At 41.6% G+C, this 18,750-nt stretch overlaps 1 protein-coding gene across 1 annotated transcript in view; it reads left to right on the forward strand.

Annotated features, from left to right (window-relative positions):
- The window catches only part of LOC113902483 (multidrug resistance-associated protein 4-like), a 365,222-nt gene that overhangs the window by 269,074 nt on the left and 77,398 nt on the right, over positions 1–18,750 (forward strand). Inside the window, exons 22-26 of the mRNA XM_027557817.1 lie at positions 3,484–3,634; positions 13,096–13,215; positions 14,508–14,618; positions 15,575–15,675; positions 16,733–16,924. Coding sequence (XP_027413618.1) covers positions 3,484–3,634; positions 13,096–13,215; positions 14,508–14,618; positions 15,575–15,675; positions 16,733–16,924 — 675 coding nt within the window. The remainder of the gene's footprint in view (positions 1–3,483; positions 3,635–13,095; positions 13,216–14,507; positions 14,619–15,574; positions 15,676–16,732; positions 16,925–18,750) is intronic.

Consider the following 18,750-nt stretch of genomic DNA (forward strand, 5'->3'; position numbering starts at 1 on the left):
ATCAGATGGGGAGAATTGTGTGTGTAGCTAGGATTAGGCTCGATAAAATTCCTGAGAATGTGGAAGAAAGAAATGAGACTGGCTTCAAGGAAGGGATCTCTGTCTCACACAGAAATCTGCTCCCTCCCTCTTCAGAGTGTTGACTTTTTGCTTGGATACTATTTTTGTCTTCTACAGCTTCTGTTAACAGTTTGAGACAGCTGGCAATAAACGATTCATACATTCATAAATAAATTTAAATATAAACTCATGCATTGTATATATGTTAATATAATATAATATGTAAAATCCATTATGAAAGTGAAAGTTGCTCAGTTGTGTCCAATTCTCTGTGACCCTGTGGACTATACAGTTAATGGAATTCTCCAGGCTAGAATACTGGAGTGGGTAGCCTTTCCCTTCTCCAGAGAATCTTCCCAACCCAGGGACTGAACCCAGGTATCCCACATTGCAGGCAGATTCTTTACCAGCTGAGCCACAAGGAAAGCCCAATATCCACTATAAGGCTGTATAGGGTATGACTTGTAAATAGAAATAAAGCTCTTATAAAAAGCCTATTTGAATTGCTTCAGAATTAAGGAGCATGAAATCTGAAGGACCTAATTTAGGAGCTTTTGAGAGCAACAGTTACAAGTTTTTAATAGGGACTCAGGGAAAAAGTATTGGTACAGCTCAAGTGGAGCCCTTCATTTTCATCTTACCTCTTCTTCCTAGGTTATCTGCCATGCTGGGTTGGTCATAAAAAGCTCTCACCTGGGGAGAGCCAGGCTATTGAAACTGGTGAATATTGTCCAATAAAATAATGTGTTTACGAAAAAGCTGTAATTTGGATTTTTTATAATTGACGTTTCAGATATTTTTTCCTGACAACTACTGATGGCAAACCTAGTGACTTGACTTAAGATCATACATAGAAGGAAGGACCCCTCCCCATGAGAAAAAGGTATAGCAAGGTGGGATGCATTAGTTAATCCTATGGCTGTAAGAAATTGTTCAACTGAAAATATAATAGAAGGGAGGTTAGACAGACCTATATTTTTCCACTTATGATTGAAATTTGTTCCTTCAGATTCCATGCTTTTCACTCTGAATTTTATATTGACACCACAGCAGATGGGAAGAAACAGGAAAAGCAAATGTCTCTATTCAAATAATGCAGTTTGATTCACAAGGGCTCCTGGACACAGAGTCACAGTTCTGGACATTTCCTTCTCCTTTCAGGCTCCCCTGCAAACAACTGTGTCTCTGAGATTCCCAGAGTACAGATTATTCCTGTCTTTCTTCATGACCTGCAGTACCTTCCTGGGAAAATTTAGGACAACTGCTTACCCTCCTAGTTTACCATTTTCTTACCTATAAATGGAAATGAAAGTTCTTGCTTTTCTCATTCACAAATGGTTGTGAAGATCATCTGAGAAAACTTATATGGAAGAGCTGTGAAATGATAACCCAAGTCTCTGTGATATAGGCATTACTCTGCTAATGCATCCACCAAAGACATGCTGGGAACAGCTGCCCTGGGCAACAAAGTGTGGAGGCCCTGGGTTGGTGAGCAGGGGTGCTGGTTCTAAGAGGACACAGAACACCTGGTGCTAACTTGGACAAGCCATTTGACCTTCCCAGCCCAGCTCCCGTTTGGTCAAAATTTCCAGGAATTGTGATTGCTACCCCAAATTATTCATGTCATTCTCTGTTTCTCTGGCCTGTGAAATTCAGTTGTTAATCTCTTCTTCAAAGTTTCAATAAAGGATTCCCATGTTCTTCCCTGTGTTTCCCCAGTGCCTTGTGCAGATCACCATGGAACTGTATCCATCTGAGATCATAAACTCTGGAGGCATTGGCCCAAACTCTGTGAATCTGCATATCCTCAACTTTTGACCCCTTTTCATAGCAGGCTAGATACTAAGATAGATACTACACATAGATACTAAGTGCTGGTTGCATTCCTATCACCTGAAACTTTTCACCAGGGTATCATACTTTTCCTGATAAATATGTATGTCTAAATCAGCATCAGTCAATGATTTGGGCTTCTATTCTACCTGCTGTGTTTTTAGACCAAGATCATTTCCCAAGATAAAATCACCTCATGGAACGATGTGATGCTCAAGTGAATGATTATGGAACTCTTATCACAGTGCTGTGCATAGAGTAAACACCTGGTAAATGGCACCCCCTGTTGTTATAATCACTACTCCTTAAAATAGTCATCTTTATCATAATGTTAAAAAATTTAATGTATATCCAGAGGATAAAACAAACAAACAAACAAAAAAAACTATTCATGATTTAAAGTTGTTTATTATGAAAATTCTTCCCCAGATTTCTAGGAAATACCAAAAACTGGTTTTATCACATTTCTCTTCTTTTGTCTGTTCTTTATTGGGCATGCTGATGAGCTCTGAAATTCCTTAAATAAGGTATTTAGAAGAAAAATTTAAGATAAATTAGGAGGCTCAAATAAGTAAAAATAATTTTCCTGGACAATAAATAGTTGGTGGTATGTTGGGAACAAGCTTAAGTATGTCCTAATGGCTCATGATGTAGACTCTCTGGCTCCATGGCTCAGGCTTTGTTTCCATCAAGCTCCTTTTCCTTTCCCTGTGCCTCAGTGTTTCCATCTGTAAAATGAGATAATACTGGTACTTGATTGGGCTATTGTGAGAAGTAATAAGCTAATACATGTCAAGTATTAAATGTGTAGCCCTGTACAGAGTCAGCACTCAGTAAATGTTAACTATGGATAGAAAACCAGCAAAGAAAAATTTCCACTTTAAAAATCACATTTGCATCTTTTCCTCCTTTACTGGACACTAACTTTGTAATTAACCACTTCTTTATCCTTACCTGGGTAACTGAGGCTTCCGGTTTCCTTATCTGTGATGCCTGCTCATTCATCTCTAGTAATACCTACTGACTCATGATACTTTAGGGTTCAAGTCCTAGTCTCTCTGAACATCAAATATTCTCTCATCTATTAAAATTAGTAATTCCTACCTTATAGACTACAAAGTGTATTAAAAGAGCTAATACCTAGAAGATTCTTAAGGTTTTGGGCACACAGCAATCATGTAATAAAGCTTCCCAGGTGGCTAGTGGTAAAGAATTCGCCTGGCAATGTAGGAGATGCAGGAGGCGCATTTGATTCTTAGGTGGGGAAGATCCCCTGGAGGAGGAAATGGCAACCCACTCCAGTATTCTTGCCTGGAAAATTCCATGGAGAGAGGTGCCTGGAGGGCTGCAGTTCATGCAATCACAAAGAGTCAGACACAACTAAGCAACTGAGCACACACACATAATCTTGCAATAAATATCATTAGAACCACCTATAATTTTATTTGTTTGGATGGCAAAGCTTTCTCTACTATTTCAATACATCTTTCAGGAAAAGAAGTTTAATCACAATAAAATAGTCTATTAAAGTTTATTTTTGAAAAGAGTCCTTGACAAAGAGGCTCCTACATCTATTTTTCACTCTTCTAGACATTTCTACAGGTGATTGGTGTGGTGATTGTGGTGGTGGTGGTGATTCCTTGGATTGCTATACCTGTGATTCCCCTTGGCGTCATTTTCTTTTTTCTTCGGCGGTATTTCTTAGAGACGTCACGAGATGTGAAACGCCTGGAATGTTCAAGTGAGTACTGGGACTCTCAGGTTGGGATGGCAATGCAGGTTGGCTGCATTTATACCATAATTAACCACACCCCTGAAAACCTGCAGAATATATCTTTTTTAAAAAAATTTCTCCCTAAGTCAGCGTTGCTGCTGCTGCTGCTAAGTCGCTTCAGTTGTGTCCGACTCTTTGCGACCCCATAGACGGCAGCCGACCAGGCTCCCCTGTTCCTGGGATTCTCCAGGCAAGAATACTGGAGTGGGTTGTCATTTCCTTCTCCAATGCATGAAAGTGAAAAGTGAAAGTGAAGTCGCTCAGTCGTGTCCGACTCTTAGCGACCCCATGGATTGCAGCCTAGCAGGCTCCTCTGTCCATGGGATGTTCCAGGCAAGAGTACTGGAATGGGTTGCCATTGCCTTCTCCGCATGACAGTCTACTGCTACTGCTAAGTCACTTCAGTCGTGTCGGACTCTGTACGACCCCATAGACAGCAGCCCACCAGGCTCCCCCGTCCCTGGGATTCTCCAGGCAAGAATACTGGAGTGGGTTGTCATTTCCTTCTCCTAAGTCAGCATTAGGTAATTATATATTATGGGCCCTGTGAGTCAGTGTGACCCTTAAGCCAAGTTAAGCTGGTAGCAGGTCACCTGCAGCTTTGCATTTTAGCACAAGGACAAATGTGGACAGGGGCCATTTCTGTCTTGTTCATGACATCCTTCTGAACACAGAACAGCCACCCAGTAAACAGTGTTCCAAAAAATTATATGTTTCATCATGTTGGTACTATTGTAGAAGGAAAATAGGGAATTTTTCTTCCCTTAAAGTTACTAGAAATGACAAGGAAAGGCAAATATTAAGAAAAGGAAAGGAAGCATCAGGAAATGTAGTCATATGTCAGAGGCGATAGTTTTAGAAAATACATTCTTTCACATACTCCTAAGATGGTAATTAAGTTGTAGTTGTTAAATGTATTGAAAAGATAAGCCCTGTTATTTCCAGGTTTGCTCTTTATCATCACCAGTATTTGAGCTGATGTCACGCTGTGGTCAGCCCTCCCCAAGGCTGTTCATATAAATGGTGCTGGAAATAATCCCTTCAGGAGGACCCAAGATGAGGATCTGTTTAGTAGACTTTTAGTTTATAACTCCATTCAGCTTCCTAGTTTTAGAATAATGAGGAACATTATTTTATGATTAATCATTGTATTCTTCAATTTATCAGTTCAGTTCAGTCACGCAGTCGTGTCCGACTCTTGCGACCCCATGAATTACAGCACACCAGGCCTCCCAGTCCATCACCAACTCCCGGAGTTCACTCAAACTCACGTCCATTGAGTCGGTGATGCCATCCAGCCATCTCATCCTCTGTCATCCCCTTCTCCTTCTGCCCCCAATCCCTCCCAGCATCAGAGTCTTTTCCAATGAGTCAACTCTTCGCATGAGGTGTCCAAAGTATTGGAGTTTCAGCTTTAGCATCATTCCTTCCAAAGAACACCCAGGACTGAGATCCCTTAGAATGGACTGGTTGGATCTCCTTGCAGTCCAAGGGACTCTCAAGAGTTTTTTCCAACACCACAGTTCAAAAGCATCAATTCTTCAGTGCTCAGCTTTCTTCACAGTCCAACTCTCACATCCATACATGACCACTGGAAAAACAGCCTTGACTAGATGGACCTTTGTTGGCAAAGTAATGTCCCCGCTTTTGAATATGCTATCTAGGTTGGTCGTGGAATAACTTTCCTTCCAAGGAGTAAGCGTCTTTTAATTTCATGGCTACAATCACCATCTACAGTGATTTTGGAGCCCTAAAAATAAAGTCTGACACTGTTTCCACTGTTTCCCCATCTATTTCTCATGAAGTGATGGGGCCAGATGACATGATCTTCGTTTTCTGAATGTTGAGCTTTATGCCAACATTTTCACTCTCCTCTTTCAGTTTCATCAAGAAGCTTTTTAGTTCCTATTCACTTTCTGCCATAAGGGTGGTATCATCTGCATATCTGAGGTTATTGATATTTCTCCTGGCAATCTTGATTCCAGCTTGTGCTTCATCCAGCCCAGCACTTTTCATGATGTACTCTGCATATAAGTTAAATAAGCAGGGTGACAATATTCAGCCTTGATGTACTCCTTTTCCTATTTGGAACCAGTCTGTTGTTCCATGTCCAGTTCTAACTGTTGCTTCCTGACCTGCATACAGGTTTCTCAAGAGGCAGGTCAGGTGGTCTGGTATTCCCACCTCTTTCAGAATTTTCCAGTTTATTGTGATCCACACAGTCAAAGGCTTTGGCATAATCAATAAAACAGAAATAGATGTTTTTCTGGAATTCTCTTGCTTTTTCGATGATCCAGCAGATGTTGGCAATTTGACCTCTGGTTCCTCTGCCTTTTCTAAAACCAGCTTGAACATCTGGAAGTTCACAGTTCACATATTGCTGAAGCCTAGCTTGAAGAATTTTGAGCATTACTTTACTAGTGTGTGAGATGAGTGCAATTGTGTGGTAGTTTGAGCATTCTTTGGCATTGCCTTTCTTTGGGATTGGAATGAAAACTGACCTTTTCCAGTCCTGTGGCCACTGCTGAGTTTTCCGAATTTGCTGGCATATTGAGTGCAGCACTTTCACAGCATCATCTTTCAGGATTTGAAATATCTCAACTGGAATTCCATCACCTCCACTAGCTTTGTTCGTAGTGATGCTTTCTAAGGCCCACTTGACTTCACATCCCAAGGTGTCTGGCTCTAGGTGAGTGATCACAGCATTGTGATTATCTTGGTCGTGAAGAGCTTTTTTTGTACAGTTCTTCTGTGTATTCTTGTCACCTCTTCTTAATATCTTCTGCTTCTGTTAGGTCCATACCATTTCTGTCCTTTATCAAAACCATCTTTGCATGAAATGTTCCCTTGGTATCTCTAATTTTCTTGAAGAGATCTCTAGTCTTTTCCATTCTGCTGTTTTCCTCTATTTCTTTGTATTGATCACGGAGGAAGACTTTCTTATCTCTCCTTGCTATTCTTTGGAACTCTGCATTCAGACGCTTATATCTTTCCTTTTCTCCTTTGCTTTTTGCTTCTCTTCTTTTCATAGCTATTTGTAAGCCCTCCCCAGACAGCTATTTTGCTTTTTTTGCATTTCTTTTCCATGGGGATGGTCTTGGTGTACTGTCTCCTGTACAATGTCAGGAACGTCATTCCATAGCTCATCAGGCACTCTATCAGATCTAGTCCCTTAAATCTGTTTCTCACGTCCACTGTATAATCATAAGGGATTTGATTTAGGTCATACCTGAATGGTCTAGTGGTTTTCCCTACTTTCTTCAATTTAAGTCTGAATTTGGCAGTAAGGAGTTCATGATCTGAGCCACAGTGTAATCACAGAGGATGAAATAATCCAGAACTTATCTCATCATTGATGCACAGACGTATTTCATCAATATTAAAACAAATAATTATAATGAAAGTAGAATTGTTAAATATTTTCAAAGAAGGTATAAGGACAGAAAATAAAGGAAGATGTTTGTGTCAGAAACCTTAACTATGGATATTTATTGCAGTTTAATACCAACTTAACTCTAGAAACCCAGCCAAGAAGAAAAACATATTAGTCTCATTCTTCTCTGTATCTACTATGTGGAAAAATCTAAGTTAATCAAGACAAAGGACTTTTGGCGGTGAAATGTGTGTGTTTCATTTTTAATAATAAACTCTTGAGAGGCATTCATCCTGTGTATTTGCATAAAGTACACTTGGTGTCATAAATGCTGTAGAAAATTTCAGCCAAGAGAACCAGCTAAACTCCCATGAGGTCTGGGTTTTGTGAGGTGTTTGATTGGATTATGGAGCAGTAAAGTTCAGATGTGTGTGATATTTTGCTGATGTGATTCCGTAGGATGGTAAGACCTGGGAAAACAGAATAGAAGTGACGAGCTCCATACATTCTTTTGTGTAGACAGGGCTTCAATCATTTTATGATTTGAAGTCAGTCATCAAATGGAGTCATTCAATAGTCTTGTTCAAAGCAGGTAGTTCCATTCAAAGAGGGATTGTTCCAGAAGGAATGTTTTTCAGAAATTTTTGCCTGGAGCATGGGTCACTTCCCATCCGCATGGAAGTGGAGAAAAGGGCAACTTCTGAGGCCCTTTTCAAAAAGCAGTACAGGATTTCACCTGTAGAGTCTGAGAACTTTTTGGCCCCATCCCTGTGGAGTATTTGGATTTTTTGCAACCTCATAGGCTGCAACAATGTTAGACAGTAAATTCAATCCAGATACCCCTCTTCCACACCTCAGGTAACCAAATGAGATGGCCTGTTGATTAGAACATTTATGTTCTCTCTCCAGGTTGTTGGTCTGTGCCATAAATAATGATACCACTTTTTTCTCTATGCAGTGACTAATCGTTTATCTTAAGGCCACTGCTGGAGCCACTAGGAAAAAGACATCTGATCGTTGTAACCAGAAAGCATAAGCCTACTTCATTCCTGTGTTCTGAAAAACTGCTAAAATGCTGAGGTTTATATTCAGATCAAGCTGCCTACCTTTCTGGAGCATTATGTTGAATTTTGTCCTCTTAGTGACAAATCTGCAGCTGATCATAATGGTTTTTCATTTTTATAGAACTGAGCATAACTATACTTCAAAACCAGGATGGCACTTCTTTGCGTTTCTCTAGCCAAATCTATTCATTTGGCAGTGCCTGAATTATGAATCTGTATCAAATCCTATCTATAAGGATTCTGTGACCAACTAGCAATGTCTGCCAGGGACATTGCAAAGGGAGGCTTAGCACATGTGCCACATTTATTCAGATCATGGATCCTCAAGTCTGCTGTTTTAAGGCATTTTCATGCTGGATTCCCTGGGACTTTATTCAACCTAAGGTGCTTAGCATGATGTATGGTAATGGCTAAGGCTGTTGGATGTTAGCTAAGTAAGATTTGAGGGTTTTCTGAAGGTAAACAAAGTCTGGAGAAAAGTGCATTTAGTCACACATGGACATCCTTAAACCTGATTATTCTCCCTCTGAGACACTGCTGTTGTGATTAAAAGCACAGCCTTGGAAATAAGACAGAATTGGGTCTGACACTCAGCTCTACCACTTAGGTGAGTTAATTTACTTAATCTTGGGCAGGAAGTGCTCTTAATTCCTCAGTCTGGTTTTTCCTCTGTCACAGGTATACTAATACCTGCCTTCTGGGGCTCTCAGGATTTCTTGAATTGAAGCTTGTAAAAAACTTGCTGTGCTGTGCTGTGCTTAGTTGCTCAGTCATATTGACTTTTTGTGACCCCATGGACTGTAGCTACCAGGCGCCTCTGTCCATAGGGATTCCAGTCAAGAATACTGGACTGGGTTGCCATGCCCTCCTACGGGGGATCTTCCCAACCCAGGGACTGAATCAAGGTTTCCTGCCTTGCAGGTGGATTCTTTACCATTTGAGCCACCAGAGAAGCCCATGAACGCTTGAAAGGGTAGCCTATCCCTTCTCCAGGGGATTTTCACAACCCAAGAATTAAACCATGGTCTCTTGCATTGCAGGCAAATTCTTTATCAGCTGAGCTGCCAGGGAAGCCCCAAAGTATTTGGTAGTGACTACCAAAGGCACCAGAACTTTGAACATGAGGGTATTTAAAATTTTTTATTTATTTGTTTTTGGTTGTGCTATGTCTTCGTTGGTATGTGGGCTTTTCTCTAGTTGTGGTATAGGGGCTTCTTACTGTGATGGCTTCTTTTGTTGAGGGGACACAGGCTCTATGAGGCTTGGGCTTCTAGCTTGTGAGCTCAGTATTTGTGGCTCTGAGGCTCGAGAGCACAGTCTCAATAATAATTGTGCATGAGTTTATTTGCTTTTTGGCATGTGGGATCTTCCCAGATCAGGGATTGAGCCCTTGTCTCCTGCACTGGCAGCAAGATTCTCATCCACAGAGCCACCAGGGAAGTCCAAATGTGAAGGAATTAAGAACATAGTAACAACTGGCAGTTCTCACATAGGTGAATGATAACCTGCAGCAAGGCTGCCACCCTGGGGTTTTTTCATGTGGTTCCCTGCCCCTGCCCCCAGCCCAGGGAAGATCTGCAGTCCAGGTGGAATGTGTCCCCAAGTGTCCTCAGGGTTGTGGAGACACAGCCATATGTCATGTAAACTGTAGGTTACATGCGTCTATGACTTCTGACTGATGTCATGGCTGTTTTATAGTCTGCTTCAGGATCGTGGGCTTGGTCTTTGTGGGGGAAAGGGTGTTATGTTGGGCAAGGTAAGACCAGAGCCTTGACATCCCCTCTCCTCATGTACTAGTTAATTTTCTTTGCAGACCCTCCGGTTCCCTCATTCTGGCATCCTGCTCACCCCTAGTGGGGTTTGAAAGAAACAGGATAGATTTTCACAGGTCAGCATTCCCTCTGGCCCACTGTAACTCTTGGGTATGAGGTGAGGTAGGTGATGGAGTGTTTTCTTCCCTGGTGTTCAAGGCTGAGATGACATCTAGTTTCTAAAATCAACCCCATCCTCCATCCCTGCTGGAGAGAATCAGCTGCACTTTGATCTCCTGGTGAGGGAGGCCATGCTGAAGAGTTCGTTCCAGGACTCTCCCTGGGGGGACAGGCATGCCTACTTCCTGCTCAGAAGCCTTGTTTGTGATGAATAGTGTTGATGTCACATTTGCTCTGGAAATCACGGCCTGGTTCTAGTGAGTTTTCTGTGTTCTCTGGAGTTGGACTCTTGACATCCTCCTGACAGTGTGATGGGCCCAGAATTCACCTGTGTCATCGCTGTGAGCCCCCTGCTTCCAGAATAATTGAGTTCTGGGGTCTGGTTGGGACACCTACTGGGAATGCAGAAAAGGCCTGAAGAGAGTTCTTAGCCTTTGTTATTTGGAGCATGAGCTCAGCCTTAAAAGTGCTGTTAAAAGTTTATATTGCTATTTTAAAAGTGTAAAGTTAAAGCTAAAATAAATACAATTAAATGTTACTCAATAGAATAAGGGTTTCCCAGGTGGTGCTAGTGGTAACAAACTCACCTACCAATGCAGGAGACTAAAGAGATGCCGGTTTGATCCCTGGGTTGGGAAGATCCCCTGGAGGAGGGCACAGCAATCCTCTCCAGTATTCTTGCCTGGGGAATCCCATGGACAGAGAAGCCTGGTGAACTGCAGTCTATAGGATTGCAGAGTCAGACATGATTGAAGCAACTTGCCATGCAATAGAATGAAGAGAGAGAACAGTGTGGATGCTGAAGTAAGACCACAGACATGTCCTTGGAAGGTCAGAAACACCATTGAACCACTTTAGGCTCTTTGCCTGAATTAGACACAAAGGGAAATGTTATATCATGTCCTGTTTCAAAGAAGGTTTTTTCCTTACAGCAATATTACAGCTGAGGGTCCCTAACAGTTAGGGTTCCTGATCAGATGTCCCAGGTAGAAAGAGCCACAGGGCTGAGTGGATGGTCAGCTAGGACCCAGCCCAGGCTGTCCTCCCCCCAGCACAGGGCTTCCCACCCTCTCTGAGCTCCAGTGTCTCAGAGAAGGAAGCCTGCTCCTTCCTTTCTTATATGATAGATCCGGGAATAATAAGCACAAGAGGAGTTCTGTGTCTTTGCCCATTTATACCCTGCCCCCCTACAGCCACTCCACCCCCGTGGAGCCTGTGTGTATGTCGATAATGACTGAACTGTCACCCAGACAGGCATTTGGATGCCAGGCTAAGGAGTGAAAACCTGAAAATAATTTGGAGTTTCTCCCCTTTGATTCTTTCCCCATCATTTTATATAATTTTTGAGGCCTCCTGCAAGATAAGCGACCTTAACTTCCCCTAAATGCCCAGATTTTACTAACAGGTCTTTTTAGGAGATGTACAAATAAGAAAGTGATGTCAGCATTTCCTGCTGATACAGCACAAGTTATTACTCACCCCAGACAGAGATCACAGGCTCACTATCTGCCTCTAACAGCAGCAGGTTACAGCCTCATTCATGGTGGAAATGAGAACTGTAAGGGTCCTCCCTGGCTGGCAGCCTGCAGCCCACCTATTCCCTGATGGGCAGGTGCCTAACCCTGGTGCTTGTGGTCAATGCCCTCTTAGAGAAGATGGCAGGAAATGAGTGGTCAGTGAAGGGACACCAGACCCCAAACCCACATGAAGTCACTCAAAGAGAATGATCACTAAGGGTACAGTTAGGTTTTATAAGGTATGTGAGTATCACATGCCACAGTGACCTCCAAATGCCAGAAAAAGCATTGAGCAGGTAGTTTTAAAAACCTGGATTAGATTCCCAGAGCAGAAGTCAAGACCATTCAGAGACACCTGGCTAAGTAAGTCCTGTGGGCACAAGAGCGGTACAGTACCAGGTGTTCTGTGACCCGTGCAGGGACACCTGGTGCAGGTGCAGGGAGAGTCCCAGGATGGGGGAGATGGCAGACTGTCTGCTCCTCTTACTCATCTTGCTCCTGTCCTATGTCTGGCTCTGGTTCAGCGTAGGGGATGTACTGGCTCTATCCTGGCTCTTAGGTTACTCATCTAAGTTGGAGACAGCACACAGATAGCTCACCAAAATTCAGTGTGGTAAGAACTCTCAAAGAGAATTAAATTTAAAAATGTTATTGAATTGGGACTACCCTGCTCATCCAGCATTTAAGAATCTGCCTTCCAATGCAGGGGACTTAGTCTTGATCCCTGATTGGTGAACTAGGATCATATATGTCACAGGGCAACTAATCCTGTGTGCCACAACTAGAGAGCCCATATGCTGCAACTACTGAGCCCATGAGCTCTAGAGCCTGTGATCTAAAATAATGGAAGCCCATGCACTGCAACTAAAGAACGCTTGCATGCCGCAATGAAGACCCAGTGCAGTCAAAGAAAATGCTATTGAATCAAAAGTTTGTGAACAGTTTCCACCCAGAGAGATGTCAGTGAAGAATTTGGAGAGAGGCCATGTTTGAGGATTGTGATGAATGAGCTAGTAAAGAGTTCCAGTATCTAAATCTAGGTCAGGTTTGAATTTGGTTAAAGATAGATTCAAGCTTCCCTGGTGGCTCAGCGGTAAAGAATCAGCCAGCACTGCAGGAGCCACAAGAGACACAGGTTCGATTCCTGGGTTGGGAAGATCCCCTGGAAAAGGGTGTGGCAACCCACTCCAGTATTCTTGCCTAGAGAAACCTCTGTACAGAGGAGCCTGGTGGGCAAGTCCATAGGGTCGTGAAGAGTCAGACACAACTGAAAAGACTTAACATGCATGCACAAAGATAGATTTAAAGAGAATCTTTCATTTCTAGGTTGTTAAGGTAAAGCTTGACGTGAGCAGGAGTTTGAGCGGCACATGGAGAATTCTCTCCAGAAAGGGCATCATCCCTTCTTCCCCAGGCAGCCCAACCGGGAATTCTAGTGCACTGTTTGGCAGAACGTGCAATCACAGCACACGGGAGGCTATGGGTTTCTTTGAATCCAGCCTCCTTGACTTTCTCTGTCGTGTGTCTGTCTCTGCTTCCCCAGCACAGAGCCCAGTGTTTTCCCACTTAGCATCTTCTCTCCAAGGACTAAGGACCATCCGGGCGTACAAAGCTGAGCAGAGGTTTCAGGAACTGTTCGACTCACACCAGGACTTGCATTCAGGTCTGTGAGTTTCTGGAGATGATTTTAAAGGATGGGATGTGCTGTCGTCTGAGGCCTGACCTCCCTCTCAGGTGGTCTTGCTGGCCAGCACCTCTCTCTGTGCTGCCCCATGTTCCCCTTTGCACACCTGCGTCCCCCACCCCTTCCTCTCAGAACCCCGTCTGTGCTCCCCTTTTCCCCCTTCTCCCCAGACCGACTTCCATTGTCCTTCCATCACGGAGTCCTATAGCTTTCTGTCCCTTTAGGACAGAAGTCAGTATACTTTTTTTTTTCAAACAATAGATAGTAAATATTTTAGACTTTGTGTGCCATTCTATCTCTGTTGTAACTTATCAACTTTGCTGTTGTAACACAAAAACAGGCAAAGATAATACATCAGCAAAAGCACATGACTGTGTTCCAATAAAACTTTATTTACAAAAGCAGGTGATGGCCATTCTTGGCCCACAGGCTATCGTTTGTCAACTCTCTTTTCAGAGCAGGCAGGGCAACAGATTTCATTGAGGTAAATCATTATCTAATTAACAGATTTTTAACTCACTTGGTTAATATTATTCTGAATATTGGTAATATTTTTCCCTAAGTAGAAATCTCAGAATTCCCTCTAGATCTGTAAAATCCTGGCCCATCTCTCTAGTCTTTATTGTATCTTAAAGATAAAATGGCATTTTGAAAGTCACATGCAGATCCAGTTAGCTCATGGTTGTATAGACACTGGCTCCTAAGAATAAACACTGTGCAGGGCCCTGTAGTAAGTGTGGAGGTGCTGGAAACAGCGTGTGAGCTGTGCTCTCTGCTGTCACAAAGCTGGGAACAGTTGGCCCTGAGAGAGGATGAGCCTCACGTCGAGGCCTAGCACTGTAGGAAACGCACCAATGAGACCGTTTTTCCATTTTCTCCATTGTGATCATATTACTGTTTATAACCTGTGAGTTGAATTTTTTTCTTATTGAAGTATAGTTGATAAACAGTAGTATGTTAGTTTCAGATGTACAGCAAAATGATTCAGTTTTATATGTGCATGTTTTTCAGATAATTTCCTATCATAAATTATTACAAGTTATTAAATATAGTTCCACAGAGCCCCTGGCTTGATTCTTCTGTGTCCCATATTATCTGGTATCAAAACAGCTTTTTGGAACCTTCATGTTCCTTGGGTGTATAACTTTGCCACCCTACTTTGTGTAAAAATCTTCTGTAGCTCAACTGAGCAAAATGGTCTTTCTTGTTCAAAGCAGTTAACATGTTTTTTCTAACTTATTCATTATGCTTATTATGGTTCACAAATCCAGAGGCCTGGTTCTTGCTTTTGACTATAACCCGATGGTTCTCTTTGCGTCTGGATATCATCTATTTAATCTTCATCTGTCTTGTTGACTTTGGGTCCCTGCTTCTTTCACAAAGTAAGTATGGGTGTAAATAACTATTTATGGTGTGATTAAAATTTATAGCTGTATTTATAGTTATTATATTAAACTCTTGCTGCCTTGTCTAACAAGTACAGTTTGGTTCTAATGAATTGTATTAAAGCATTTGCAGCATGTGATTCCACAGTGTGGCCCATGTAGAGAGGTCATTTGGTCTTGTTGGGACCTTTTATTCTTTTCTCTTTCTTTGAATGAGTTGATGTCTACTCAGCGATAGCAAGCTGACCTTAGAAATTTCCTGGTAGTGTTTAGTAGTTGGATGGAGAGAACCAAATTTGCCGTAAAGCTTTTTGTCCAAGTTAGGACTTTAGATTTTGGCTTTAGGGCTACTTGGGTGTCTTGGTTGTAGGTGCTTGGTGCATGAGGATGAGAAATATTCTCTGTAGCAAAGGACACCATCCTCATCGCTGTGTGGGTACCAGATGAGCAGGTGTTGGTGTAAATGTCATGAATTTACCAGCCCTAAATATTCTATAAGAACAATATTGAATCACAGTCTTTAATATGGAACAATGAGAATTTTATTTTAGTTTTAAAAGCACTGGCTTTTAGAAACCATTGCCTTGTTTTTCATGGTTTCCAACTATGGTTGCATTGGACATAGAAAGTGACATTGCTTGATTGTTCTTGAAACCACAATGACAAAAGTCTTAATAATAACATTATTCCTCATTGTCTACTGTATATTGACAATGTTGAGATTAAGTTCATTTAAGTCTTTCTGAATTCATAGTGGTTTTAATTTTTGGGGAGGGAGGTTTTAATTGTATTGTGGACTCAATCAAATGATAGTAAAAGCATAAGTAATATTGTCATTATATGTTAATGATTTAAATATTATAAAGGAGTTATCTTAATAAAGTGATAGAAGGAACTGGCCTCAAGGTCAAAAACAGGACTGACTTTTTTCCCCCCTCTTCTTCCTCATTTAGCTTTGAATGTCGGGCAGCTTGGCCTGATACTGTCCTATGCCCTCAACGTCATGGTGGTGTTCCCATGGTGCATCAGGCTAAGCGTTGAAGTTGAGAATATGGTGATGTTTATCTTAACATTCTTAACCTTGTACTACTTCTTGCCATTAAAAAGTGTAAAAGGAATTCTTATGTAAAATATTAAAACTTGTTTTTACATCTAGCTTACAGAGGTTTTTATATCCTCCTCCATCTGTTTAAAGCTAATGTAAAAAAATATATCTTTTACTCAGTCTTATGTGTGCCATGTCAGCAGGTTTTTATTCATCACAAACTGTCTTCAAATGTAATAAATGTCTCTGTAGGAGGGAGGTTCTGAAATGTTGGAGAGAATATAAACCAGTTTGGGGAGAGGTTGTTTATTATTGTTTCTTAACTGGTAATTGCTCATTATTGGTAAAAGAAGAATTCAATATTTTGTAGTTCTTTGTTTAATTGATAGATATCTGTCCCTGCCTCATTTTAGCATTTATTCTTGTATGTGTTAAACACCTGAGTATGCTGCTATCCCTCCTTTTTGGTAGAATAAGCCACCTCTCTGAATGTGCTGTCAAAGATAAGTTATTTTTGTTTAGGAGGCCTTGGTCAGTATTTAAATTATATTCTCCTTTGAGTATTGCATATTGTCCCAAAGAGAGAAAAACAATAAAAATGCAATATTTGCATTTCTCTCTTCTAATAGAGTAGGAAGTGAGAAATTATTAAAATGAGGTTTGATGACCATCCAGTTCTACTCCTCTGTAACACGTGGCCCTTTTATAACCACTGATTAGTGTTCATATATATTCTTTTCTTTGACAAAATTCTTTTTATTTAGATATGGAAAGTGAATAAATAAAATCTTTGCATTCATTTATCTAATTCTTTTAGTTTTAATAAAATGCTGAAGGAAGCAGCCCTAAGTGAAACTGTTATAGGATGATGAATAAGTTTGCAAATCATCAAAGGAGTCATCACACTCCTACTTCAGTCCTTCACAGATACTAAGACCTGGAATATTCTTAACCATATAAAAAGCAGATATAAAGATATAAAAACAGAACACCTTATTTACAGTCTCTGAACGTCCATAAATAAAACCTTCAGCTCCTAACCCACATGATGTCATATATGTTTCAGATGATTTCAGTAGAAAGAGTGATAGAATATACAGAGCTTGAGCAAGAAGCACCCTGGGAACTCGAGTTTCGTCCACCACCAGACTGGCCCAACAATGGAATGATTGCCTTGAGCGATGTGAACTTCAAGTACAGCTCAGATGGGCCTCTGGTATTGAAGGATCTGACAACAGACATTAAACCAGGAGAAAAGGTTTGTTTAAGCCATTTGCCTCTTTAAAATTCAGCTGAAGATTTAGTGCCACATCTGTTGTTGACTTTCTTGTGTGTGTTGGGGAGACTCTTTGTTCTTCATGGGTGCAGATTAGATCAGTGACACCACAGGTGAATCTCTCTTGAAAACTGACCAGGGGATGGGGATCCCAGTATTTCTTTCCCTGTGTTGTGAACTCCCTCATGGTGGTTGGAGGGTCCTGAGCTCCTGAACTATAACTTAGCCTGACCCAGGACACTATATTGACACCTGATTATTCATGTGGATTCTGAGAAGTCAGCCTTGACTCACTGTCTCTTAACTCTCCAATATCTCCTTTTTTCCCCATCCATTCTTCTTTGTATTTCTGAAATCTTCTCTTCTTCCTCTGATGCCCTTCAGCTATGGCCTCCTCCTCTGTTCTTTCAGCCTTCCCGTAGACTTGTCCTCCATTAACCCACACTTGACTGTCATCCTCCTGCCCTGCGCCCACAGACTGCTTCTTTCTTAAGCACAGATCTGATCCTTACTGGACTGCGCGAGCTGCTGTTGGAACCATAGGGCAGCCCTAGATCCATTCTAGCAGGGATTGTGTGGCCAGCTCAGAGCCACCAGAGAAGAGCCCAGAATCAGTCAGGGGTGAAAAACCAGAGCCCTCCATGGAGGCAGAGTTCGGAGACTCAATCAGAGTTGATGAAAGCAAACCAAGAGGAGCAGGGAAGATTCCAGGTGGAAGATGGCAGAAAGACTTGTGACCTGGTCCTGTCAGCACCCATGTTTGCAAGTGATGTTCCTTTTCCATGCATCTTGAGGCCCTCAGCTGGGACCAGGGCAGAGTCTTGAAGAACAGACTAAACCAGAACAGACAAGGCAGTAGGCATCTCTTCCCCACCTACCTCTCCAGCCTCAAGTCCTCATGTTCACACACTCCCCAACACTCAGGTTGTGTGTAGATTCTCCTAAAGTACCACATCCTCCCTGCTTCCCATGTGCACACACGGCCCTCTCTACTTCAGAGACCCTTCCCCTCTGTCATCTTCTGGTTAAAGCCTCCTCATTTTCTGAGTTAATTCTAATGTGTCTGCTTCGCAATTCCTCCTAATGTTGTATACCCTTAAGATAGCATTTATTGTACACTTGTGTACAAGTATCCATCAACAGGTGAATAGATAAATAAAATGTTACTCACTCACTCTCCCAGCCAGCAGTCCCTCAGCACCCTCCCTGTGCCCTGCAGAATGCCATTTTCTGAGGAACAGAGCTAAAAATAAGATTCTCCCTGATCCATACAATGTAATATTATTCAGCCTTAAAAAGGAAGGAATTTCTGACCCATGGATAAACCTTGAGTACATCATACTAAATGAAATATGCCAGACACACAAGAAAAAAATACTATATAATTCTACTTTTATGGGGTTCCTAGAATAGTCAAATTCCTAAACACAGAAAGTAGAATGATGGTCACCAAGGTAAGAAGGATGGGAAGTAGGGAGTTATTGTTTAATGAGTATAGAATTTAAGTTCTACAAGACAAAGAATAAAAGGCAAAAAATATTCTGGAGGTTTGTTGCACAACAATATGAAAACTTAAGACTAAGCTGTCAATTTAAATATAGTTAAACTGGCAAAGTGTATGTTATATGTATTTTACCACAATTAAAATAAAAGAAAGCATCGTCACATGCTTTGTAATTTTGAGTCTATATCCCAGAATACCCTAAGGCTTCTAAAGATCAGGGAACATCTTATTTTTAGCTCTGTTCCCCAGAAAGTGTTCTGCAGGGCACACAGAGTGCTGAGGGACTGCTGGCTGCGAGGTTGAG

Source organism: Bos indicus x Bos taurus, chromosome 12 (genome assembly GCF_003369695.1).
Source record: "Bos indicus x Bos taurus breed Angus x Brahman F1 hybrid chromosome 12, Bos_hybrid_MaternalHap_v2.0, whole genome shotgun sequence".
NCBI classification, from domain to species: Eukaryota; Metazoa; Chordata; class Mammalia; order Artiodactyla; family Bovidae; genus Bos; species Bos indicus x Bos taurus.